Source organism: Ceratotherium simum, chromosome 17, assembly GCF_057802395.1.
Source record: "Ceratotherium simum simum isolate JZ-2026a chromosome 17, ASM5780239v1, whole genome shotgun sequence".
Taxonomy (NCBI): domain Eukaryota; kingdom Metazoa; phylum Chordata; class Mammalia; order Perissodactyla; family Rhinocerotidae; genus Ceratotherium; species Ceratotherium simum.
Window position 1 is genome coordinate 56,271,420 of NC_141916.1, and position 25,624 is coordinate 56,297,043.

The 25,624-nt window shown below is 45.9% G+C and overlaps 1 protein-coding gene across 1 annotated transcript; it reads left to right on the plus strand.

Moving 5' to 3' along the window:
- The first annotated feature begins 16,185 nt into the window (after positions 1 to 16,185).
- Positions 16,186 to 23,495, plus strand: FGF23 (fibroblast growth factor 23). Its single transcript, XM_004438834.3, has 3 exons — positions 16,186 to 16,483; positions 21,543 to 21,646; positions 23,052 to 23,495. Exons 1-3 carry the CDS (start codon positions 16,288 to 16,290, stop codon positions 23,490 to 23,492), a joined length of 741 nt encoding a protein of 246 aa, XP_004438891.1. The 5' UTR covers positions 16,186 to 16,287; the 3' UTR covers positions 23,493 to 23,495.
- The last annotated feature ends 2,129 nt before the right edge of the window (positions 23,496 to 25,624 follow it).

Here is a 25,624-nt window from a genome sequence, read left to right on the forward strand (position 1 = left end):
AACTTATCAAGCTATAAGCCATGTGCACATTTTAAGGAGGAAATCATTTTTTTAAAAGACTATTTTTTTTAGAGCAGTTTTAGGTGCCTATCAAAATTGACAGGAAGGTACAGAGATTTCCCATATACTCCTTGCCCCCACACATGCACAGCCCCCCGCTATTATCAACATCCCCCACCAGAATGATACATTTGTTACAATTGATGAAACTAAATTGACACATCATTATCACCCAAAGTCCATAATTTACATCAGGATTCACTCTTGATGGTGGTGTAGATTCTACAGGTTTGGACAAAGTATCAAATTATAGTATCACACAGAGTATTTTCACTGCCCTAAAAATCCTCTGTGCTCTGCCTATTCATTCCTTCCCGCCCCCCAGTCCCTGGCAACCACTGATCTTTTTACCGTCTCCATAGTTTTGCCTTTTCCAGAATGTCGTATAGTTGGAATCACAGAGTATGTAGCCTTTTCAGATTGGATTCTTACACTTAGCAGCGTACATTTAAGGTAACTCCAAGTCTTTTCGTGGCCTGATAGCTCATTTATTTTTAGTGCTGAACAATATCTCATTGTCTAGATATACCATAATTTGTTTATGTATTCACCTACCAAAGGACATCTTGGTTGCTTCCAAGTTTTGGCAAATATGATTAAAGTTGCTATAAATGTCCATGTGCAGGTTTTTTGGGGACATAAGTTTTCACCTCCTTTGGATAAATACCAAGGAGCACGATTGCTGGATCATATGGAAAGAGTATTGTTTAGTTTTGTAAGAAACTGCCAAACTGTCTTCCCGAGTAGCTGTACCGTTTTGCATTCCCACCAGCAGTGAATGAGAGTTCCTGTTTCTCCATATCCTCACCAGCATTTGGTGTTGTCAGTGTTCTGAATTTTGACCATTCTAATAGGTGTGCAGTGTGGTATGTCACTGTTTTAATTTACATTTCCCTGATGACATATGATGTGGAGCATCCTTTCTTTTTTTTTATTGAGGTATAATTGACATATAACATTATATCAGTTTCAAGTGCAACATAATGATTTGACATTTCTATGTATTATGAAATGATCGCCAGAATAAGTCTAGTTAATATCCGTCACCATACATAGCTACAAGTTTTTTTTTCCTGTGATGAAAATTTTTATGGAGCATCTTTTTGAATGCTTATTTGCTATCTGTACATCATCTTTGGTGATGTGTCTGTTCAGGTCTTGTGCCCATATTTTAATCGAGTTGTTTGTTTTCTTATTGATGAGTTTTAAGAGTTCTTTGTATATTTTAGATGACAGTCTTTTATCAGATGTGTCTTTTGCAAATATTTTCTCCCAGTCTATGACTTGTCTTCTCATTCTCTTGACTTTGTCTTTCTCAGAGCAGAAGTTTTAATGCTAATGAAATCCAGCTCATCAATCATTTCTTTCATGGATCATGCCTCTGGTGTTGTATCTAAAAAGTCATTGCCATACCCAAGGTCATCTAGGTTTTCTCCTATGTTATCTTCCAGAAGTTTTATAGTTTTGCAGACGAAATAATTTTCAAATTCAAAATGTAGTCACTGATTTCCCATTTCCCTGACTGGAGAAGATAGTCAGTCACACCTGAGCCCTGTAAGCCCTCCCAAAGCTGAAAGCCTTATGATTGAGACAAATGAGGACTGGCAGTAATATTTCTCTAAAAATTTTCCTTTTGTGATCTTATAAATACATCATTTTCCTTTTGAGTTTCTTAGCTAATTAGCTTGTAATATCCCCCTATGTCCCTTCCTATTACTGTCTCCCCATACTTTATGAGTATCCACACTCTCTATTTTCATTTCCTAATTCCTCATTCTGTCCTCAGTCCACACACAACCTGGTCTCCAATCCTGCTCCATTAAAACAGCTGTTTGCAAGGGGCCGGCCCGGTGGCATAATGGTTATATTCATGCATTCTGCATCGGCAGCCCAGGGTGCGCCAGTTCGGATCCTGGGCCTGGACATACTCACCACTCATCAAGCCATGCTGAGGCGGCATCCCATATAGAAGAGCTACAACTCTACAACTATGATATACAACTACGTACTGGGGCTTTGGGGAGAAAAAAAGCAAAAAAAAAAAAGATTGGCAACAGATGTTAGCGCAGGCCCAATCATCCCCCCCCCCAAAAAAAACACAGAAAACAAACAAAAAAACAACCAGCTGTTTGTGAAATCATGAATGAAAAGTTGCAAATTCTGATCCCTCAGCTTATGTCTCCTCCTGCAGCGCTTGACATGGTTAATCATATCCTCTTTCTGGAAATCTTTCTTTCTTTGGCTTCCCTAAAACTCCACTCTCCCATTTTTCTTTGCCAATTGCTGATAATTAAGAACACACTCTGATCTTGACAGGGAGTTTAAGACTTCCTCTTCCACCCCTGGGAATAGAATCTCAGATATGAGTCAATAACAAAATGGGCTCCTTCCTCTGAGGGGTATACACTGGGGTCCTGATGCTAGCAGCTGGAGCTTTTTAGTAGGAGGAATAAATCAACTATACGTGCCAGTGGCGTGGGGTGAGTCGCATCCTGCCCTCTTCTCAGCCACTAAGATCCATTTTAATCCTTCCCTTTTCTCTCTGCCTCCTTAGAAACCTGGTGGGCATCAGGGCAGGGTTGCAGGGAGAAGAGACTAGGTCACCTCTGCTCCAGCCTTTTGGAAAGGAGCCTTCAATTCTTCCCTTTATTTAAATGTCTTTATTCATTTCCTCCTTTGGGAATTGGAGAGATAAGACCCCAAGGATCAAGAGCAGGACGGAAGCTTAGAGGAAAGAGGCCAAGAAGAAGTTGCCTTTATCTGTCCTTAGTCAAGATCTCAAGTTAAAGTTACTGATGCCCTCAGGGCTCACACACTGCCTCGCACAGCTCACCAAGTTCTGGCTTGTAATAAAGATGGTGCATTTGCCTGTAGTATCTTCTGTGCATCTTCTATCAGGAATCCACTGTGACCAGAGGTAGGTAATCCAGGAATCAGGTCCTCAGGTTTCTCAGCCAAAACTCTATGGGTAACATTTCTTGATCTCCTTTGTGGGGTCCTCTTCCTCCACTTTCTTCTTCATGTTGATATTTGCCTGGATGTCCAGGGTCCTCCTTCGTTAGTCTGTGAGTTCTCCCTGGATGATCCATCCTTAAGATTTCTTCAGGTGATAAAAACAACCCCCTTTTCTCTATCACCAGGCCTGATCTCTCTCCCAAGAGCCACACATCTCCTAATGACCCCAAACCCAACAAAACTGAACTCATCATCTCCCCTACCAAACCTATTCTTTTCTGGTGTTCTTTTGCCTGGTGATGATACCATCAGCCCCTGGAGGCACTCAACTCAGAAACCCAGGCATCATCCTTGACTCCTCCTTCTGTCTGACCCTCATGTACAATTAATCATTTATTCCTGTGAGTTCTTCTTTCTAAAGATTTCTCATAATCCTATTTTTTTCAAGCCCCAAATGGCCCCTGCTTTAGTTCAGCCTATTATCATCTCTCATCTAGAATATTTTGAAAATTTTCTAACTTGTCTTCCTACATATAGTCTTGTTCCCTCTCAAATTTATTCAACCACATTGCTACCAGAGTGATCATCCTGAACCATAAGTTTAATCATGCTGATTCCCTGCTCAAAATGTCCAGGATACCCCCACAGGCTGAGGTTATAATCTAAATTCCTTAATGTGTCATACAAGTCCATTCGTAATGCAACTCTGCCCACCTTTCCCCTCATTTCCCAATACTTCACACCTCCTTTTATACTGTGGTTATATTGAAATTCTTAGAGCTCTCCAAAAATGTCACGTTCTTTCGTGTCTTTGCATTTCCACTTGTGATCTCCCCTTTTAAAATAATCTCCCCTCTATCATACTTTATCCACTTGGCTAATTCTGACTCCAAAACTCCGTACAGCTGTCGACCCTTCTGTAAAGGCCAGCTTCCCTTTCCCTGGCCAGTTAGAGGCTCTTGCTGCTGGTCCCAGAGCCCTTTGAACATGCCTCCTTCACAGCACGAATCACACCCAGAGTAGCAGGTGCTTTTCCTCACACTACTGTAAGCTTCTTGAAGACAAGGATCATGTCTTTTCACCCATTTATCTCTGAGTCTAGGACCATGTCTGGTATACATTAGGCACTTACTGTATATTCATTGAATAATTAGATAAATATTCAGTTCATTCCACCTTGGAAGACCTTTATGGTTGTAGGAATGGAAATATAATGTAATGTGCACACACTTATTCGAGGCTATTGGACGCTTTGAGGAAACATAAGGAATGGAAGGGAATGTTGGGTACCTAAGATGGGTCAAGTACTTTGCATATGAGGTAGATATTATATCCCCATTTTACAGACATGTTAACTAAGCTCAGAGAGGCCAAGTAACTTGTCCAAGATGACAGCCAGTAAGAGGGCAAGCAGAGATTGGAAACCCCAGATCTATTGAAACTGAGCACAAAACAGTTAAAAAATCTTCCCTGGGCTAGAAGAAGAGAGCAAAAACTTGGAGATAAGCTTTGCTAACTGCAGCTGTGCATACTCAGCATCATCAACTGTTGTTCAAAACTAACCAGGTCTTTCTGTCCCTCCTTAGTATATGAGTGAGCTGTTTTCCCAGGAAGTCAAGGTCCAGACATCAAGATTCAGCCTCACAAGACCAAACGCAGGCTGAAGATGACAACTAACCAGAAAGTCCAGAGAGTCAAGGGAAAGAAATTCAGTCTTCAAGGCCAAACGCAGGTTGGTGGAAAAGTGTCAACCAGCATGGCCACATGCTTCCCCTTCCCTACCTAAGCACCAGCACATGCTCTCCCTCGCAACCTTTAAAACCCCTTGCCTCCCATCTTTCACGGAGAAGGGACAAATTGAACTCCTCTTGTCTCGTCACTCGAAATGAAAACTCTTTTCTTGCCATAAGCCTGGCATTCCAGTTTTATTTGGCCCCTCCTGTGCAGCGGGTAAAGATCCTGAGTCTGCATCCGGTAACGCTATCAGACAAATCGGAGCTCCCATGCCACTAGCCCATCAGAACAACCCTAGTATCTACCATCTCACCTTCAGGATTCCCCAGCTGTAATGCAGAGAAGACTGAAGAACTGCGTACAACTTGTTGGCAATGAGACCTTGAGTCAATCAATAACCTTTTTTAGGTCTCAATTTTCTTATCTATAAAATGAGGCTAATAACCCATCTCACCTGCCTCACAGAACTGAGAGCTTAGGTAAAGTTCAAGTAAGATCATGTGGTCTTGCTTTGAAAAACACCAAGGGAGTGAGAGGTGCCTACATGGTTGCCAGAAAATCATGGTGAACAGATGAATTCCTCAAAAATATGAGAACAGGCCCAAAGAAAAAGACAATGTGCTATCTCTGTCCAGGGAGTGTTGGAGTGATGGCTTGAATGGAGCCCTCGGGCTTGGGTGAGGCTGGTGGGGATGGCTTCCTTTATGAGGTGAGTTTGTTCAGTTCTGAGGAAAGGAGCCCCATGTTTTGAGGGAGAGAAGAGAATAGGAAGGAAGAGACTGTGGGCAGCTAAGGCAAACCTCAGTGCTGGCTGAGAACATGGTAAGTGAAGAGGGGTTAAATAGAACAGGTCTCTCTCCCTGGAGTGGGAAATCTGAAATAATTGGAGCTAATAATCTGCCTGGAACTGCGCAGCCCCTCACAGGTTCCAAGGCAGTGTCACACGCCTTGCCCATTTGTTCCCACAACCTTGGGAATAAGACTGAGCAGGACCCATTATCCCTACCTGACAGATGGGAGACCAGAGGACATTGAGAATGAGTGTTCTAGCTTACTTGGTCAGGCCCCAACACTAGCTGTGGGGTGCAGCTGGGATTTGAACCCAGGTTTTATGTTTTTGGTTTTCATTCCAGGTTCTTTATTCTTCTATCGCATCAGCTAAGGGAGAAATTCATTCTTTTATTCAGTAAATACTTATTAAGCACCTAAAATGTGCCAGGCATCAGAAATAACTCTGAAATAACAATAAGTCACCTGTGAGGAATTCTGGTTGTAGGTGAGAGCTGGGTAGGAACCGCCTGAGACTATGGTAGGAGGTTGGGGTTGGAAAAGCAACAAGAACAATAAACATGTACCATCTACCAAGCAGAGCTACGTGACCATGTAATATGAGATTAAGTATTATATATGCCATATTATTAAATTATGCCAACAATCTAATGAGGCAGGTACAATTATTATCTCCTTTTTTACGGATGAAGAAACTGAGGCTCAAAGAGGTGAAGTCATTTGACAAGGATGGCACACCTACCCTGGGGCATAGCTCGGTTTCTGGCCCAGATTGCCTAACTCAGGGCCTGAATTCAATTCAGGACTGTGTGAACTCTAAGCTGCACTAAAGAAAAATGATTTGTGCCAGGGAGAGGGCTGCAGTGGGTGGGCGTAGAGGGAACTGCTGGAGGGGTGAGAAGGCTGAATTCTCACCTCTCCCCATGGACACGCAGCTCCTCCCAGTCATGCTGCAGGAGCATCCTGTCCGCCCCACCCCCACGTCTCAGCAACCATGACCTCCAGCAGGCCGAGGGGATGCCTGCCTCCGGAAGCCCCAACATCCTGCACTCTGCTGAACCCACACGTGTCAGGCGGCCCGTCCCAGCTGCAGCACTCAGACAGCCTGACCTGACAGGCTGGGGCTGAATTACCGGCCCCTCAGCTAGAAATAACCCTCCGAGAAGTGTGTGGTGGCTACGTGTCCACAGGAAGGGGAGGAGGCAGGGCAGGGGAGCCAAGGAGTCCCAGGATCCCGAGATAACACGGGTCCGGATGTGCAGAATCCCAACGTGGTGGGCTGGCCTGGGTCACAGGCTCCAAGGAGGTGAGTGGGAACCAGGATGTCTGCTCCCTGACGTGGGCTGCGTGACAAGCCCCAGGCATCCTGAGAGGGTGGGCTGGATTCCCATGGGTAGCCTTTGAGCACCAATCAGATCAGGCAGACTGTGTGTGCGTACACACATGCACGCACACACACGGCTCCTCTGCAGTCCAAAGTTTCTATTGTTCCTTCCCTGGGCAGATTCCAGCTTTAGAAGCATCACTGTCTTCCCTCTGGTTCTGCTCAAAGTTGCAGAGTAGGATAACAGGAGAACACAGCAGCCTGGCAAAGCCCTGCAGGCAGAGTCACCGAGGGCTCTAGACCTTGCTCCTTCTTCCCTCACCTAGAAAGGTACAAATATCTTCTAGCTGAATCCCTTTATTCTACAAAGAACAGAGTGAGAATCATAAAGGTGAAGATGAGCTTGCCAAAGGCGGACTCCTGCTTCCAAGGTCTGCTCTTCCCACTGCGCGATATGAGTTGGTAAGGGTAAGATCGGGGCCAGAGACAAAACGTTTGCTGTAGGCATGAAGAGAAGTTCATGTCCCTGAGGTGGGGGAAAGGGAAACTGGGGGAAGCCAAACCTTTCCATCCCCGGGCCAGTGCTAGGACTAGGGAGGCAAGGACGCCTCTGTTTGCGAAAGCCTCATCCAAAGCCCGAATGCCATTTCCTCTGTCTCCACAGCACCCCCTTTCCAAGGGCACACAAAGCCACCACACACTTCTCCACAGCACCCTGTATTCCAAGTGGCACAAATGAGACATGAGATCCTTGCGCAAAGCAGATGAAAAGAATCACCCACTAGACACGAGGCAGGCTCAGGATCCAGGGGCCTGATTCCCTCCCAATGAATTTATCCCAGTGAGTAAAGGTTAGCGTGGTGTGGAGGAAGGTACTCTCGCTGAGGGTCAGAAGCCTGATTCTAATACTAAGCTCTGCCACTAACATGGCCATGTGACCTTGGGCAAGTCACCCCTGGGCCTCAATTTCCCTCCCTGTAAAAACAGGCTGTAGTGAGGATCTCCAAGGTTCCCAACCTCCAACTATGAGATTCTATGCTTTTATGACCCACACCCAAAGGAAAGTGGGGGGAAGAAGAGACCCTGGGCCGGCCCCGTGGCTTAGCGGTTAAGTGCGTGCGCTCCGCTGCCGGCGGCCCGGGTTCGGATCCCGGGTGCGCACCGAGGCACCACTCCTCCAGCCATGCTGAGGCCGCGTCCCACATACAGCAACTAGAAGGATGTGCAGCTATGACAGACAACTATGTACTGGGGCTTTGGGGGAAAAATAAATAAATAAAATCTTTAAAAAAAAAAAGAAGAGACCCTTTGATTGCCTTGGTTGGAAGGAATTAGTAGGGGGAGGAAGGGGAAGAAAATGATAGGGAAAGGGAATGGATTCAGAATTAACGAATCTTCCAGGCTCAGAAAGCTCCAGGTGAGGTTCTGATTCAGAAAGGCACAAAGAGGAGACTTGGCGGGATGCACCGGGGGGAAAGCTGGGGAACTCAGTCACCTTAGCAGGGACTTCGCTCCATGAAGTCTGGCAGCCAAGGGAGGCTTGATCTCATACTGACTTGTAGGAATAATGGCTTGGGGGAAGTGCCTCTCCAAGTGGACCATTTCTGTGAGGGGCAAGTGAGATAACCATTATGAAAGCATTTTGAAAAGTTAAGAAGCCCTATTTAAATATAACAAAAATATTTTTTTTTTCTTGGAGGGTAAAGAGTGAAGAGAAAGAAAAAGGAGTCGAGGAGACCCCTGAAAGTGTGAATATGTGTAGGGTTTGGGGAGGGGGACACAAATTGACCAGCCTTACACTGAGAATTCTTGATTCAAAAGCTGTGTCTCCCACGCTCCCCCCACCCCAAGTCTGACCCAACTCTGGCTTTGCTCTCAGTGGAACAAAACCCTGCTCTTATCACCCACAGTGAAGCTTCTGTGAGGTCACGCACACAGGCCTGGCCTCCCTACCTGGGACACACGTCTTCTCTCCCATAGGTGTGGGGGTGGAGGCCAGGAGAGGGCTTCTGGGAAGAAGGGGTGTCAGCGGGGAAAAGGACAGGTGAGGAGTTGAGAGGGAAGGAAAGGAACTCCTGGCTGCAGCTGTTGACCGATCACTTGGACTTCTCCTTTGCCCTCTGCTCTCAGGCTCGTCCAGGACCTTCAGTTGACCAAGGTGCCCAGCACAGACATCTGCAGGGCTTTAACCCCTCTGTCCTGCAAAATAAGCTTCTTATTACGGCACCAAAGGCAAAACAGTGGTGGCATGGATTCTGTAATATGACAGAAGTCATTTGTATTGCATTTTGGAATGTATAATGAGGGTGCTGTTTATATATTTAGATTTACTTTTGAGTAAATCTGTTGGGCTGAGACTGATATTAGAGTGACCTATACTATTAAATTATAAAATATATATAATCATATATATGACATTAAGTGCTAGATTAAAGGCATCTGCCTCCCTTGAGTTTATCCCTAATCCAGTGTGGACATTATTAAGCAAGGCAGGAGGAGAGAAGCAAGTCCATCAGCAGAGAATTGGAACGCTTCCTGTCACCATCCACAGGCGGGTAATTCCCAGGTTATCAGGTCTAGCATAGCAGGTGATAAAGCAGACAATTTAGGGGCACTGGAAGACAAGACAGTGTCCTACCCCCAGAGAAACTCCCAGACGGGAATACCTGGGAGAAACCTTAGAGATGATTTCATCCACACATCCCACCTCCCCAGTTTGCACTGGGGAAACAGGTGCCGAGAGGAAGTGACGTGTCTAAGCTTGAACACACAGATTTTAAAAAAAATGAGTTCCATTTTTGACAGGGAAGTGGATACATGTGACAGGGAAGGGTGAGAGATTTGCTTGTGTCTTATTTTAAAGAAATGAAAAGTGACTAGCTCTACATAGTGAAATATATGCTGGTTTAGCACATTTCCTTTATCTAATCCTGGAATGAATTGTTCCAGGTGGTGACTAGATTTTGACACCTGTTGAGGCAAACGCTATTGCTGAGTTTTACTTTCCTGTTTTTTAATAGACTTTATTTTATTTATTTATTTTTTTTTTTTAATTTTTATTTATTTTCCCCCAAAGCACCAGTAGATAGTTGTATGTCGTAGTTGCACAGCCTTCTAGTTGCTGTATGTGGGACACGGCCTCAGCATGGCTGGAGAAGCGGTGCGTCGGTGTGTGCCCGGGATCCGAACCCGGGCCGCCAGCAGCGGAGCGCGTGCACTTAACCGCTAAGCCATGGGGCCGGCCCTAGACTTTATTTTTTAAAGCAGTTGTAAGTTCATGAAAGAACTTACAGAAAGCAAAGAAAGCAAAAATCACAGAGAGTTCTCATATACCCTCCTCTCCCCGCCATGCACACAATTTCCCCTATCATCAACATCTTGCATTAGGATGGTATATTTGTTACAATTGATGAACCAATATTGACACATGATTATTAACTAAAGTCCACAGTTTACATTAGGGTTCATCCTTTGTGTTGTATAGTCCTGTGGGTTTTGACAAACGCATAATGGCATGTATCCACTATTAGAGTATCGTACAGAATCGTTTCACTGCCCTAAAAATCCCCTGCGCTGCAGTTCTTTGCTTTATGTGTCCTCCGAGTCCCCAGCACTCCTCATTGTGCAGTGTCTCAGCTGTGATGGAGCGAGAAAGTGCCTGGATTGTATGTGTTCAGCTCTGGGCCCTGACAGCTCGCATTTGACAGTAAAGCATTTGCTCTTGAGGGATGCTCTTGGTCATACTAAGTCCTGAGGCTTTCTTGCTTCTTCTCATTTCCAGCCCATCTTTCTTCAGTGTTCTGGCATCAGCTTCTTTTCAGCCACTGTCCCTCAGATCTCTCTTCTAATGTTCTTCAGAATTCTTATACTCAGTGTGGTCGTTTTATTCTCTGGAAACACTTTCAACTTCTAAGCAAACCAACACTCGGATATGTATAGTTTTAATTAAATACTCTCAAACAGTTTTTATTCTTATTTTTAAAAAAAACCTTTTACGCTCTGTATTAAGTTTAAAATAGGTGGCAAAGTTTCATGTTAGATATTTGAAAATCGAGGCTTATTTTCAAAAGGTCGAAGTAAATATCACTCGGATGCCTAGTCTTCTCATCAACAGTCATTACTGACCTATCAGTGTGAATATTTACAAACTTACCAGATCACTGGAAGCTTGGGGTTCATCAGCAGGAGGGGCAGGGGTGAACCTTGGAGAAGCACCTCGACATTTTATATGGATTTGAACTCCTTTCCAGGCCTCGATGTTCCACTCCGCTTGAGTTCCAGGAACCCTCACCCAGAGTGTTGAAGGGCCTGCCCTGGAGATGAGGCCTCCCACGAGCCTTTATTTTGGAAAGGCTACCATGATGAGAATAAGCTGGAAAGTTTATCTTGGGCAGGAGAAATGGAAACATCTCATTTGGAGGGAAAGAAAGGAAAAGGAGGCGATTGACCCCACGGGAGGTATCGGGTCTAGACTTCCTAGTCCACCTCCCAGGACTGTTTTGAGCATCAAATGAGACACTAGGTGTGAATGTGCATTGTAGGTTGTGAAGGGCTAGGCAAATCCACACTAAATTCTGCCCTGTACATTGTAAACACTTGGAAGACCAGGACTGTACTTTTTCATTCTTAGGCTTCTCTAAAGATTTTCCACAAAGTACTAGCCATAAAAATAGGCTTTCTCTAAATAGTTACATGTTGATTGAGTGGATATATTAGAATAAGAAAGAATCTGATTGCATATAAGGAAGCACATTTTAACTGAGTTAAATAAATTAAATACTGCATTGCAATATTTAATTTATTAATAAATTTATAATTAAGAAATAAATTTATTAATAAATTAATAATCATATTACCAGCTTCTGGTAAGAGGCCGCAACCCACCAGGCTCAAGCTTCCAGTGATCTGGTAAGTTTACAAATATTGACACGGATAGGTCGGTAATGACTGTTGATGAGAAGGCTAAGCATTTTACTGCTATTTACTTCACCCTTTTTATTTTTATTTTTTTTTATTTTTTATTTTTTTAAATTTTTTGTTTATTGCAGTAACATTGGTTTATAACATTGCAAAAATTTCAGGTGTACATCATTATACTTCTGTTTCTGCATGGATTACATCATGTTCTCATGTTCACCACCCAAATACTAATTACAATAAGCCTCGATTAAAATAAGCCTCGATTCTCAAATGTGTAACATGAAACGTTGCCACCTATTTTACACTTCACACAGAGCATAAAAGGTGTTTTTTTTTAATAAGAATAGCAAATGTTTGAGAGTATTTAATTACTGAGAATATTTAACTGAGAATAAGATATGGGAATGGCATTTTCAGGAAGACTGCAGCACCTCCCAGACAACTTTGAAAAGAGAGGAAACAATCATTTGTCCTGGATAGCTTAGACACCCACCTGCCTGAACCTAGGGACCGGATGAGCCAGATGACAGTGAAACCGTTATGGAAATGATGGAGACAAAGCATGAAGAGGTCGGAATAGGGAGCAGAGGCCTGCCAGGTCCTACCATCTGCAGATGGAGCCTTTACACAGAGCCTCAAAAAGAAAAGGAAACTGTGAGCCACCCTAAGATCACCTCCCTACTCCTGGTTTTTCTTTCACCTTGATGCCTCCAACATGTTTTCATCATAGCCTCATAACAGTCAAGACAAGTTATATTTTGAAAATTGTTGAAAAGTCTTCACATGGAGAGAATGTGATCTGGGGAGATAATCCTTAGTACCTTCCCAGAGAGGACTGTGAGAAAAAGAAGTCAGAGGATAAGGGAAAGGAATGGGATTGTGGGAATATAGATTCCTATAGCCTCCATTCCATATTTAAAGCCTTGATTCTGTGGTTGTAAATGCAGGGACTGGACCAGAGGCCTCTACACAGCCCCCCAGGGCAAATTTTCCTGAAGCCGGAGCAGTGGCTTGTGGGGCAGGCTGGAGAAGAGCAGGTGTCCCCACCTGCCGCCTCCCAGGCAGCCACCAGGGCCCCAAGGCCAGCGATATTGAAAACCACAAACCACCAGCCTCCTCCCTGGGCTTCCTGCTCCCGTCAGTGTTTCATATTTGGTTCCTAAAGTCACACTAGCTCCCAGATCCTCCGACCTGAACTGTGACAGATGAGTGCCCTCTAGATGCAAAGAACAGAAACCAACTTACCCTGGGCCCTCCCTTCCCTCACCATCTGATGCTTCTGAGAGATGCCACACCCACCAGGCTCAAGGATCAAAGGCACAGTGTACTGATTTGGTGTTCAGTACTAAAATTTCCTGGAAAGGACCATTCACATCTTACCCTGCCCAGTTAGGCTGGAAATCCCAGAAGGGAATGGCAAATGGAGAAGCGGCCTTGGTTTCTGTGTACTAATTCCAGTGCATGGTTGGGATGCAAAGTCTGTTTCTTGACAAGTACTTTAGCATCATTAACATCTAGTGTGGGGGATTAGACTCTCCCAGGTAGATTTGAAAAAAAGTGCAAACAGCTGGGCTTCACCTCTGCATGTTCAGTAGGTCTAAGATTAGTCCTGGGGTAGTTTCTGTGGTTCTAACGGGCAGCCAGCTTTGGAACCCTCTGGTAGGGAGTTCAACCAGGAGCTGGAAATTCTGCTGTCTGCATGCTGACAGGCAAATCCTCATCTCTGCTCTCAATTTCCTATATCTCAGGTGGAAAGAATTATTCTAGTAGTGTTGTACCTTCCTTTACTCTCGTCAAGTGGGGAATGCTTCTCTCCTCCCCCCTTCCCTTCATAAATAAACCTACTCCCCTGGGCTGTCCTCTGCTCCAGATCCGGCTGCTAGGCATTCAGGGCTTCTTCCTGGAGGGAAGTCTTTGGAAGCGGAATAAGCTGGCACATCAGTTCTCTTTCCTAACAAGACAAGCTGAAGAGGCCAGGGATGGTCCCCCTCAATCACCCCAGGAATGGAACGATGCCCATGCCCTCCTCCCAAGACACCTGCACTCCCGCCCCAGCGTGCCTTGGGGTGCTGGGAAACGCCCTGCCTGTCCATCCTACAAGGCTCCCTCGAGTCTCTCTTCCCTCCAAGCCCTCCTTAACCACAGTGTCCACCCACCAAAAACTCCCCCTTTTCTGAACGCCCTTAGCATTTCTTACACATCTAGTAATTCAGCTCCTCTCACAAGTGCCTTGTATTGAACCAAGTTTTTCTCCGCTCAATTGTATTATAACCCCCTTGAGGATAAGTTTGTTCTGCTTTTTATTCCTATAACTCCCTCTTCCCTTCTCTCTTGCTCGGAGTTTCTCAATACGTGCTGATTGTTTCACAAGTACTTCCCGCCTCTACCACTCGAAACCAGAAGAGGAAATGTAGGGGTATCAATTGGCAAATGTTCCTGAATGATTTGCATTTCACTTCTGAAAGCTGGCTATTTCTTCGTTAGCTAAGATGTGGTACTATATTTATGAACCATACTGTGACCATTATGCAAGAAGACTGTCTTATACATAAGCATTTAAATGTCCTAAATCTTCTACCTAACCGGGGGAGACAACACTCTGTATCTTAGAGACACATCCTGGTTTTACTAGAGAAAAACCAAAGAGTACTATTGGTTTGTCAATGGCCCCGTTGCTCCTTGCACTTTCTTACCATGCTCCTGGCTCTCGTGGCTTCAGCCCTAACACGCTGTGTGGGTTTATACATCCAGCAGTGCTTAGGAGGTCTGGAGTCAGGCTGCCCAGCTTCAAACCCGACCTCTTCTGCATAGTGGCTGCACATCTGTGGGCACGTTACTTAAACTGTGGACACCAGTTTCCTCGTCTCTGTAAAGGAAACAGCAGCACCTCCTCACAGGGCTGTTATGAAGATTAATGAGTTACTACAAGTAAACCACCTAGTAAGCTCTCAGTAAATGTTAGTTGTCACTGTGATTATTATTGCAGAAGACCTTGCCCTAGCTCTCCCATTTATTTGCTGCGTGACTTTGGACATACAAACCCCAAGATCTCCATTTCTTCATGTATAAGATTAAAATATTGATAATGCCTGGTGTGCCTATCTCACAGAGTTGCAGTGAGATTCAAATGAGCTAATATATGTGAAAATGCTTCATAAACTATAAAAACTCGTACAAATGTAGGATAACAAATGGCACTTCTTTTTGCCTGCACCTGTGTGATCGCACTTCCCAGTGTGCTTTGTATGACGGTTACTTATTTTAATCTGCCTCCTCCATTAGCTTGTGAGCTCCTTGAAGCAATGATCACATCTTGCTCCCCCTTCTCTCAACCATGATGCCTGATGCCTGCACATGGTATGTACTCAGCAAATGGGAAATGGGTAGAGTAGCAGTCTCCGTGTGCATATACGTTTTCAGTATGTGTTCCAGTAGTTTGCTCCCCGTTGGACTGCATGTGCTAGGACTATCCCCCTACATCAGAAGTAGCTTCCCAGAGGGCATATCTGTGAGCAGCATCTGCAAGAAAGCATCCAGGCCCAGGAGCCAGGCACCCAGTAGACACTAACTGTGGGGACATCCTGGCCTGCTGCTCTGCTCCTGGGACCTTCCTGGTCTCTGATCCCCTGTGCTCCGTCAGCAGCCTTCCAATCTTCATGAGGTCTCTGAATGAGTCTCCATAGTATTGGAGAGACAATAAGAGCAGTTTACTCTCCCTAGACAGTCCAAATTAGGGAAACTGAGAAATCAAATCCCAGCATTTCATAAAGCAGCAGTGACTTCAAGACCTTGTTTTCTTTCCTCCCATTTTGAAATCTTCCCAAGGAGGCAACTTTGGTTTTTGTGCCTCTGCTCACAGCTTCCATATCTTTATGAGGAGGCAGTCTTGGAGGATGCCATTTGCCTGATGGTGTCCTGTATTATTTCAGTATCCTTCAGAACACCCACCTAGTGCTGTGTACAGAGAGAGCACTGGATACATAGTCCCCGATTGGAATTACAAGGACCGAGAAAACCAAAATGAGTAGACTCAATAGGAGATTAACTGCATAGAAGTCGGTTGACTGCATAGCTGGAGCTGGATTTTTTTCGGAACCGCTGACTGCCTTCACATTTCCTGGTGGAAGTGGGACAGGTCAACAGGCAACCCAGAGTCCGAGATAACTTTTGCCCACACATCATTCACTTTTTGGAGCGTTGGCTTGAAATTGAGGGGTGTGTGTGTGTCTGGAACCGACGTGCCTTCCGTGAGCCTCAGAGGTCTCTGCACTCTCTCCAAATGGGCTGATTACAACACAGAGGATGTGGACAGTGGAGTTTTTCCTGTTTGATGTCACACAGCTACCCTTTAAAAGTCCAAGGGGAAAAAGGAGGGAATCCAGCCTAGGATCCTCACGCCAGATATCCACAAGGAAGAAGAGGAGAAAAGGCCAGCAAGGCACAGCCTTGAGTGGAGGAGGCAGTGTCAGGTTTCAAACTCCGCGCCAGCCATTCAGAGAGTGGCGATGTCGGGGGCCTGCCTTGGGCTCTTAGTCTGCATCCTGTGCTCTGTAGTGAGAGCCTATCCCAACGCCTCCCCGCTGCTCAGCTCCAGCTGGGCTGGCCTGATCCACCTGTACACGGCCACAGCCAGGAACAGCTACCACCTGCAGATCCACAAGGACGGCCATGTGGATGGCACACCCCAGCAGACCATCTACAGTGAGTAGGGGCTTCATTCAGGCTGGGAAGAAGGGGGAGCTCGTCTGTCCATCCAGCTACAATGGACTTGGGGCTGCCTTGGGCTGGACCAGAAGACTAATCCAGTTTCTTGCCCAGGATCCACTTATGTACGTGTGTGTGTGTGTGTGTGTGTGTGTGTGTGTATTTTTACACCTTGGGAGAAGATTCTGCCACATCCCTAATTAGTGTTTACTGGTTTCTCCCAACATGAATAATTTCTATCTTAACAAAAATCCCTCTTCCCACACTAGCAGCCACTTTCTCTTTGTCCTGTCCAAAGAGTCAAAAAATGTACAGAAAGAAAGGCAAAGAGGCTGAGAGGAAAAGAAGCCAGGTAGATCAATAGACATTGCGTTTTAGCTCATGAACTTTGGACTGGGTTAGCAATGGAGGTTGTAAAGAAGATTCCTGTATCAGACCAAGGGTTAGAATAGATGAACTCAGGGGCTTTTTCCAACTCTGAGCTTCTAGTATTCTAGCCTTATAAAAATTCTCAGGAAAAATGTACTAAAGACAGACTGTTCAGGTATATTGTCTTGATGAGCCTGACCAAGTGCATGAATCATCCATGCACTCATCTGTCCATGCATCCATGCATCCTTCCATCCAACAGGTTTACTGGGGGCTTCAGAAGTACCCAGTTTGATATGAGTTGGTGATTCATCTCTGTGGAGCTGAAAGTTCCACTCGGTAGCAAATTGAGCTAGTTGGGAACACCTTGGCAACATGAGACAACTGGAAGGTTTTCAAGATTAGGTTTGTGGAAAGTTGGATCACAATCCACAATAATCAATCAATTAGCTATGATTCAAATGAGGGCCCCTTGGTGTGCACCTATATAAGGGATAATGAGGTGGGGGGGGGGAGAGATATTGAAAAAGACAAGGTCTTCTATTTTAGGAAAACATCTAAAAATCACTCTAAGGATAAGAAAAATGCAAACTGATTCAATATAGATCAAATTAAAGTAATGAAAGAGTAACCATAGTCTTTTAATTAAAGAAAACTTCTTATAGGAATAATGATTTGCTCTTTATTGTTGTACTGAATTAATCAGCAATTTTGCTGTGGCCTTTCTGTGTAAGACATTCATTCTGCTAAGAATCAAAGGTCCTTAAACCTGGTGGCAAGATATATGCACATGCAAAGCCAAGAGTTCACACCCCTCCGGGTGCTCAATGGATGGTCATAGGAGATGAGAGGAGGGAGAAAAGGTATTTCCAAATACCAAGTGGGTTCCAGAACTCAAAGGGATATACTAGGATTCTAGAGTCAACATCTTGGAAGCCAAGTTCGAGTCATTAGCAATAAGTCTGGATACATTCGATGCATCCAAAGTGTTGCTCCTTTTATTTCATCGATATTTAACAGAACCTCCAATATGTCTGACATTGTGCAAAGCTCTGTGACTGCACAAGAAGACACAGCCCTTCAGACACCTCACGATCTTTCATCCCTTCTTGTCTCCCAGCTTATTATCAGACTTTTAGGAAACATAATTTTGCACCTCGCCTGGAGGGCCACTCTTACTTCCACTGCAGGATGATAGGTGATTTAAAATGCGGGATAGTGGATTGTGGTAAATTATTGTGATTCCCATAGATGGAAAGGGCTTCATACAACTAAAGAATGCTTATAATACTTGTCTAGAATCATGGAATCCCTTCACTGAAAGGAACCCTCCAAAGACATGTCCTCCTGAACAAGACAAAGAGCACAGCAGTGCAACCTGCTGTGTGGGCTGTGAGTGGTACTGGTTTGTAGAACTTTGCTCTCAAATATCCACCGGCGTCGGGCCCAGAGGAGGCACTAAGGACTAGTTGGACTGAATTAAAATGACTGAGAAGAAGCAAAATGAATTGAACTGATTTCAGAATTTTTCTTTTTTACAGAAATGTGATTTTGTTTTGTCAGGTACAGACACTAGCTAAGCATTGTGTCTCTGGAAATTAACACAAACATGGGGAGGGGAACGCAGGTCAGCGTGGTGGGAAGGAGACACTTCCTAGTTTATAACACCTTTTGTACTATTCAAATCAGTTATCATGTGTATTACCAAAAAAAATTTATACACTAAGATAAAAAATTACCAAAAAAGGAAAGAGGAAACACTGATGCGTATAGATGGGTGGCACAACTATTTAACAGACTGGTGAAAGATTCTCCCCAAGGAATGTAAAACAATGCATTTACACTGATGGAAAGATGTGGGGTGATTTTTCCCCCTTAATTAATTATAAATTTCCAGTGAAATCTGGTTCACTTGATTATGGTGCTTTAGTAAATTCCTGATTAATCATCTTTGGGTTTTGAGAAATTATCTGCCTACAAGATTCCAGGACCTCTCTTGGGACTGGCAGCGCTGATGTCATGGAGCCGCTCCAGTGTCTGTGTCAGCTGCCCACTATGAATGAGGCCGCCCTCCCACGCCCTGTCATTCTCACCTTGTGGAAACGGCAGAAAGGAGATGCTTATTACCCCTGGTTAATACACTTCCTAGATCCTGATGTTTTTACTTCCTCGACCTTCCCCACTGGCACTTTCTTTACTTGAAGCTGAATTATCCTCGGGCTCTTTCTTTTGGGGAGCTCGAAGCACTTTATATCTATCATCTTATTTATCATTTACTGGCTATGAGAATAGAAAGGGGCAGATAAATTTCTACTTTTATAGCAGAGGTTGAGGCGAAATAGCAACAGTAGACATTTCTAGCATTTAGAAAGTGCTTTTATAGTGGATAAAAATATTATCTCATTACATCCTCAAGACAACCAAATGAGGTAAATGATTCTACTACACATGAGAAAACAAAGGTTCAAGAAGGTAAATAACTGGCTCAAGGTCACATAGTTAGTAAATGACCTAGAGGACACCTTGACCCCAATCCCATGCTTCTTATAGGCTCACATGCACAGACACCTGCTGTCACTCAAGGAAATGTCTGCTGAGCCTGCCTGGCTCCAACAGGTTGTGGCTCCAGGAACCAGTGATCTGTGCCTTCCTTCTGCCGTTGAATCTGTGCAGACTGTGCAAACCTGCCTTCTGAAACTGAAAAGAGAAGAAAATCCGTCTCTTCTTTTCTGAACTTTCACATTGGCTCATGTTGGTTTAATTTATGTGTGCGTCCTCCATAGCAGCTGCTCGCTGTCTCTCTGCAGGCTGTTTTCTATTGGGACTGGCCCAGGTGACCAGGAGCATGTGTACTAAGCACACTGCCCACACTGACTCAGGCATCAGGCCGGCATGACTGCAAAGATCTGGGCTTGTCACAAACAGCAGGTCAGCACATACTATATAATGCCTTCCACTTGCTCCATGCTTTCACGTCACTTTACAACCCTCATCCCGCTCGATTCGAATCGTAACCCCGTAAAGTACGCAGGACGGCTTCTACTGTTCTCTCTTCACAGCTGAGGAAACTGAGCAATGACTTGCCCACAGCTACAAACTCAGTGAGGGACATAATTGGGACCAGAATCCAAGTACCCTGGGTCCTGGTTCAGCACCCCTTCCCTGACCCACTTGGGGGCACACAACTTGGGGTTCTTGTGGTCTGCAGGCATGAATTGTGGCACTTAGTTTTGTCTTCTCAAGCCTGTAATGATTTCTGTGGGAGGCAGGCTACAGGGTCGTAGGAAGAGGATGTTAGAGTCACTGACCTGACTTTGAATCCTGCCTTAGTTTCCTTGTGACTTAAATTAGGATGCTGTGACTGCTAGCATTAATACTAATTATATTAACATCAGAACAGTTGCTTTGACAATTTAAAATATGTACGTAGAGTGCAACCACTCAAAAACAGTTACTAAGTGTAGTATTTTCCCCAATTAGATTGAAAATTCATCAGCACAGAAACTCTTTCTTACGTGTTCCTTACGCTTCTCTCAGGGCTTACCATAAAATTAGCCACAAATTTGAGACACATAGGCAGACCCCATTTTGTGATAATTTAAATATCCTCTGTACCTCCCATATCCCACTCCACTTCCAGAAGCTTCCCTCAAGGCTAACCCTCAGCCAAACTTGGAAACAAATTTAGTTTTCTCTTTGGCCCTCTTCTTGCCTCTTCTTTCTGGCCTTGCTCCCCTGCTCACTCTCTCTGTCCCACATCAATCCAATTTCAGTCCATATCAGGCTCTATACTCAGCTAGTGTCTAAGCATGGCCTGCTACTCTCCTCCGAGGTCTTTGTATTGAGCCTACATGGGGTAGGGGAGGAGAGTTCAGCTGTAAATCACCCACGAGGCACAGATGATGGGCATTTACAACCTTCTGCACACAGAAGAGCATTTCAAACCCCTGCCTGGGCTACCTCCCTGGGGGCTGTGAGGCCAAGTGAGACGCATGTGGAAATACTGTGGTGTGTAATAGAGGTGTAGGCATTATGCTGAGCAAGCTGAGAAGAAAGAACAAGTAATTCTGATTAGGGAGATCAGGAAAGTCTTCATAGATATGGTGACTTCTGAGCCTGGCCTTGGAGGATGGGTGACTTCAACAAGCAGACAAGGGAGGGTAATATCTATTCTAATGCAGTTCTTGACACCTAGTGGGTGTTAACTGACACGTGGCAGACTATTACCCAGCTACTCGGGTGGAGAATCACACTCTATATGCAAGCCGGATCTTTGAAAGACATCTTGGCATAGACTTAAAAATCACAAAAGCAGAAGGCTTGGAAGAATGTGACCACCACCACAAACATTAAGAGGTATTAGCCAGGCAAAGGGGAAAGTAAATTCAGTCCAGGCAGAGAGAGAAACGTGTACAGCACAGGTGAAAGAATGCCGTGAGTTCAGAGTGCTCCGTGCAGGCAGGAGGATGACACAGGACGCAAATGTGGGGGAGTAGGGGGTTGGAAAGCGGGGGACAGCCAGAAGAAATGAGGCTGAATAAGGAAGTACAAGGGGAGGGCTAAGTGAAATCATCACCACGGTTAACAATCAGTCAAGGTAGGTTTCACGAAGATGCGTTTTCAGGAAGTGCTTGAACAAGGAAACTGGATGTGTAGCGAGATTTGACCTGAATGATTTTCTCCGTAGGTGCCCTGATGATCAGATCAGAGGATGCTGGCTTTGTGGTGATAACCGGTGTGATGAGCAGGAGATACCTCTGTATGGACTTCAGAGGAAACATTTTCGGATCAGTGAGTTTCTTTCTGTGCTGGTCACCACTGGCAAATAATTAACTTCTCTGACAGAAAATAGAATGTTATAACCTAAAGGTTCCATTTGCAGTGTACCTTGGTGATGTTCTCACTGAGCGCTTTATTCAGTCTAAGGACTAAATGCTCAGGTTCATACAGCTGGGGGTTGAGCCCAGGCAGTCTGGTTCTGGAGCCCATGCTCTCAGCCCCAGTCTGAACCACCTGTTGGTACCCACTTTTGTCTCTAGCACAGCACCAGGTCCTCTAGCCATGCAAACTCATGTTGTAAAGTACAGTGGGAAGCGGGAGAAGCCCCTGGGGCCTTCCTGATTCTGTGCTAGACCTCCCTGACCTCGGGAAAGTGCCCTCGCTTCTCCAGACTTCAGCATCCTCACCTGGAAAAAGTGAAGTGGGGTGGACCACATGCCCAGGGGAGCTCCCTCCAGTTGAGGATCTCTAATTAATGATCTCTGCCCCAACTGTGATGGCTGGTCATTCAGATTGGGAAGCAAAGGATTTCCCAAATGACAGGTTGCAGGCATATTCCAAAGGATTTTGAGATAGTAAAATAGTAGGACTGCTTATCTCAGGAGCCTCCTACCAGACAGGCCCCCTAGAAATTCCATGAGAGCAACGGCTCTCTGTTCTGCTTATTGCTGTGTCCCAGCACCTGTAACGGTAGATAAATACCTGTTGAACAAATATAGACCATCAGTCAATCAGTCATCAATATCTGTTAACCACATATAGGCATATAGATAGTCCTCATCTGTAAAATACTTCATGGAGTTTGAGGATTAAATGAAATAATATGTGAAGGCCCTAGCAGGCACTCACTAAAACCCAGTACCAATGAGTGGCAGAGTGAGGGCTCAGACCCAGGCCACCTGTTGCCGAAGTTCATGTCCCTAATTCCCAAACTATGTTCTCTCTCTGATGTGAGTAACCTCATTTATGTTTGACCCTACAAACCCCAGCCCATCTCCTTCCTCCAGGTAAGGAGACAGACCCAAAATCCCTTTGAGCCAAAAGAGGGTTCAAAAAGGCAGAGCGGGAGGGACGAGGTTGCACATAAGTTAGCCCTCCCGCCGGCCGCCGGACACAGGTGCTGCGCTCTGTCCAGCCTAGCCCAAGCCACCGCCGGCCACCGGGGTCTCCAGGCAGGGGCCGTGAGGCCCTCGCGGTCGCCACTCCTGGCAGCGGGGTCTGTGCTCCGTGCTTGCCGTTTGGAAAGCACTCGTCAGAAGCAGTGTTCCCCAGCAGGGCTCCATGGGGCTAGGCGCACCCCCCTACAGAGCTGCTGGGGACGCGGAGGGGCCCCTCGCCAGCCGACTGGGGGCTGCAGGCTGGCCGGCAGCGCGCAGGGCCGGTCGGCCGCCCTCAGCTGGTCCGCTTGCCCTTCCAGCACGACTTCAGCCCGGAGAGCTGCAGGTTCCGCCAGCGCACCCTGGAGAACGGCTACGACGTGTACCAGTCCCCGCAGCACCTCTTCCTCGTCAGCCTGGGCCGCGCCAAGAGGGCCTTCCTGCCCGGCACGAACCCGCCGCCCTACTCGCAGTTCCTGTCCCGCAGGAACGAGATCCCCCTCGTGCACTTCAACACGCCGCGGCCGCGGCGGCACACCCGCAGCGCCGAGGACAACTCCGAGCGCGACCCGCTCAACGTGCTGAAGCCGCGGCCCCGCATGACCCCCGTGCCCGTCTCCTGCTCGCAGGAGCTCCCGAGCGCCGAGGACAACAGCGTGGTGGCCAGCGACCCCTTAGGGGTGGTCAGAGGCAACAGGGTGAACACACACGCCGGCGGCATGGGCGCGGAGCGCTGCCGCCCCTTCCCCAAGTTCTACTAGGGAAACCAGACAGGAACCCTGTTCAGTCGGTCTTTCAGAAAACGGTCTCTAAAGGGACCAGCTCCCTTTACACTCCAATGAAGGGGAAGGTGGTGGCGGCGACGGGAATGTGTGGGATTAGCCTCTCCTCCTCACTCCCCTCCTCGGGAGGTCCCCTGAGGGTCTGCTTTGAGCCCTGAAATGGCAGTTTTCACGCCTTCCTCGCTTCACCTGTACCACCTTTCTGAATTAAGAAGTCCCAATAGGTAAACTAGAAATCTCATTAAGGAGGAGAGAAGGGATTCTCGCCCCCGTATTTCTCTTCCTGATGCCCCTTTTATCAGTTTAGCACTAAAAACAAAGCAACCGCTTAGTGAGTTCATCACTTCCAAGGTGAAGGAAGTGCCACTACCAGCAGCTTCTCCACTGCTCCTTGCATTTATTTATATTATCTGCCTGGACCCTGTTGGCGTCTGAGTTTGCAACCTTGACCTAGGGCATTATAGCTGAATTGGGTAAATTGATGAAAATCCTAGTCTCAAGCCTTGTGCTTCCTTGAGCATCTCTGGAGAAGAGCTGTCAAAAAGATTGGTGGGGGCCCGGCCTGTGCTTAGCGGTTAAGTGCGCACACTCCGCTACTGGCGCCCTGGGTTCCGATCCCGGATGCGCACCAACACCTGGACACACCACTTGTCCCGCCATGCTGAGGCCACGTCCCACATACAGCAATTAGCAGGATGTGCAACTATGACAGACAACTATCTACTGGGGCTTTGGGGAGAAAAAGGGGGAAAAAGGAGGATTGGCAGTAGATGTTAGCTCAGGGCCGGTTTTCCTCAGCAAAAAGAGGAGGATTGGCATGGATGTTAGCTCAGAGCTGATCTTCCTCACAACAACAACAACAAAAAGATTGGTGGTAGGCTGGTCAGAACTTAAATACTGAGGCTGAAATCAAACTAGAAAACTCAACCTCCCCACAGGGTGGGCACCCCTCACCATGCTCTCTCCCTCTACGCAGCCAGAGCCAGAGGACCAAGAACCACCCGGCTCTGTTCCCAAGTGGCCCAGGACATAGCCTTGTCTCTTGGCCCCATCTTTGGTGCTAGTGAATTTGGCCGGAGGAAGAGCTTTGGTGTTGGCTCATAAAACTACCCCGCCAGGAAATGGAAATAAATTCAAACTCTCCTAAGAGGCATTTACTTAAGCCTCTACTTCCAGGTTGAGTAGCAATCCATTCTGGATGAATTATACAAATTTTATGAGGAGCGGGTCTTGAGACAATGGGACTGCTCTGGGTTAGATCTTCTGTGGACTGGCAAATTGTGTCCTTTTGTCTAAGTGAAGTGGCATCAAGGACTCAAGGGGAAAAGAAGTCCAGTACCCAGGCACCATAGTGCAGGAGTTCTGACAGGACAACACGGTCCCAGCTCCTGACTGATCTCTCCAGCACCCGCAGCAGTGGCTAGAGGACTAGCTAAAACGCTCCGAGGCTGACACGTCTGGGCCTTAATCCATTTGGAAATTCTTGGATCATTAAATGAAGACAGCTTTCAGTCCCAGGAGCCCCACTATACCCCGAGGAAAACAAAACCCTACTTACCCAACAGCTGAGGAGCACCAGACAGGCAGGGCTGCTGCTCAGCCCTCACCCCAGCTTTACCCCATGACTTGGGTATTCCTACAGGGGGCCTCATTTCCTACCTCTATTTAAATGGCCACCTAAAGAGCAGAATATTAACAAGCAGACTAGATCTAAACAACAGCTTCTTTCCAGTCACCTTTTCTTTCCCACTGCCATCATGTACCCAACCTTAGAAATTGATCCATTCTTTTTACTTATGAAACATTGGACAACTGTTTTCACCTGATGGTTTTAAGCTGAACCTGAAGGACTAGTTCCTATTCTGAAACACTAAAACTATGCATACTACTATATAGCAGTGCATGGCAAATATTTTCTTGACATGGCTTTCATTTTCCGTTGGAGATATATGTATAAAAGCTATTAGAAGCTCCCCACTACTTAGGAGATGGAAAATCCCAAAGGGCTTTGGTAGAAAACTGTTGTAATCTCACAAACTCAATACCATTTATCAGGAGCTTTCTCTTTGGCAAAGCCAAGGAAGCCCCCACAATCTCCTGTGTCCCTTAGC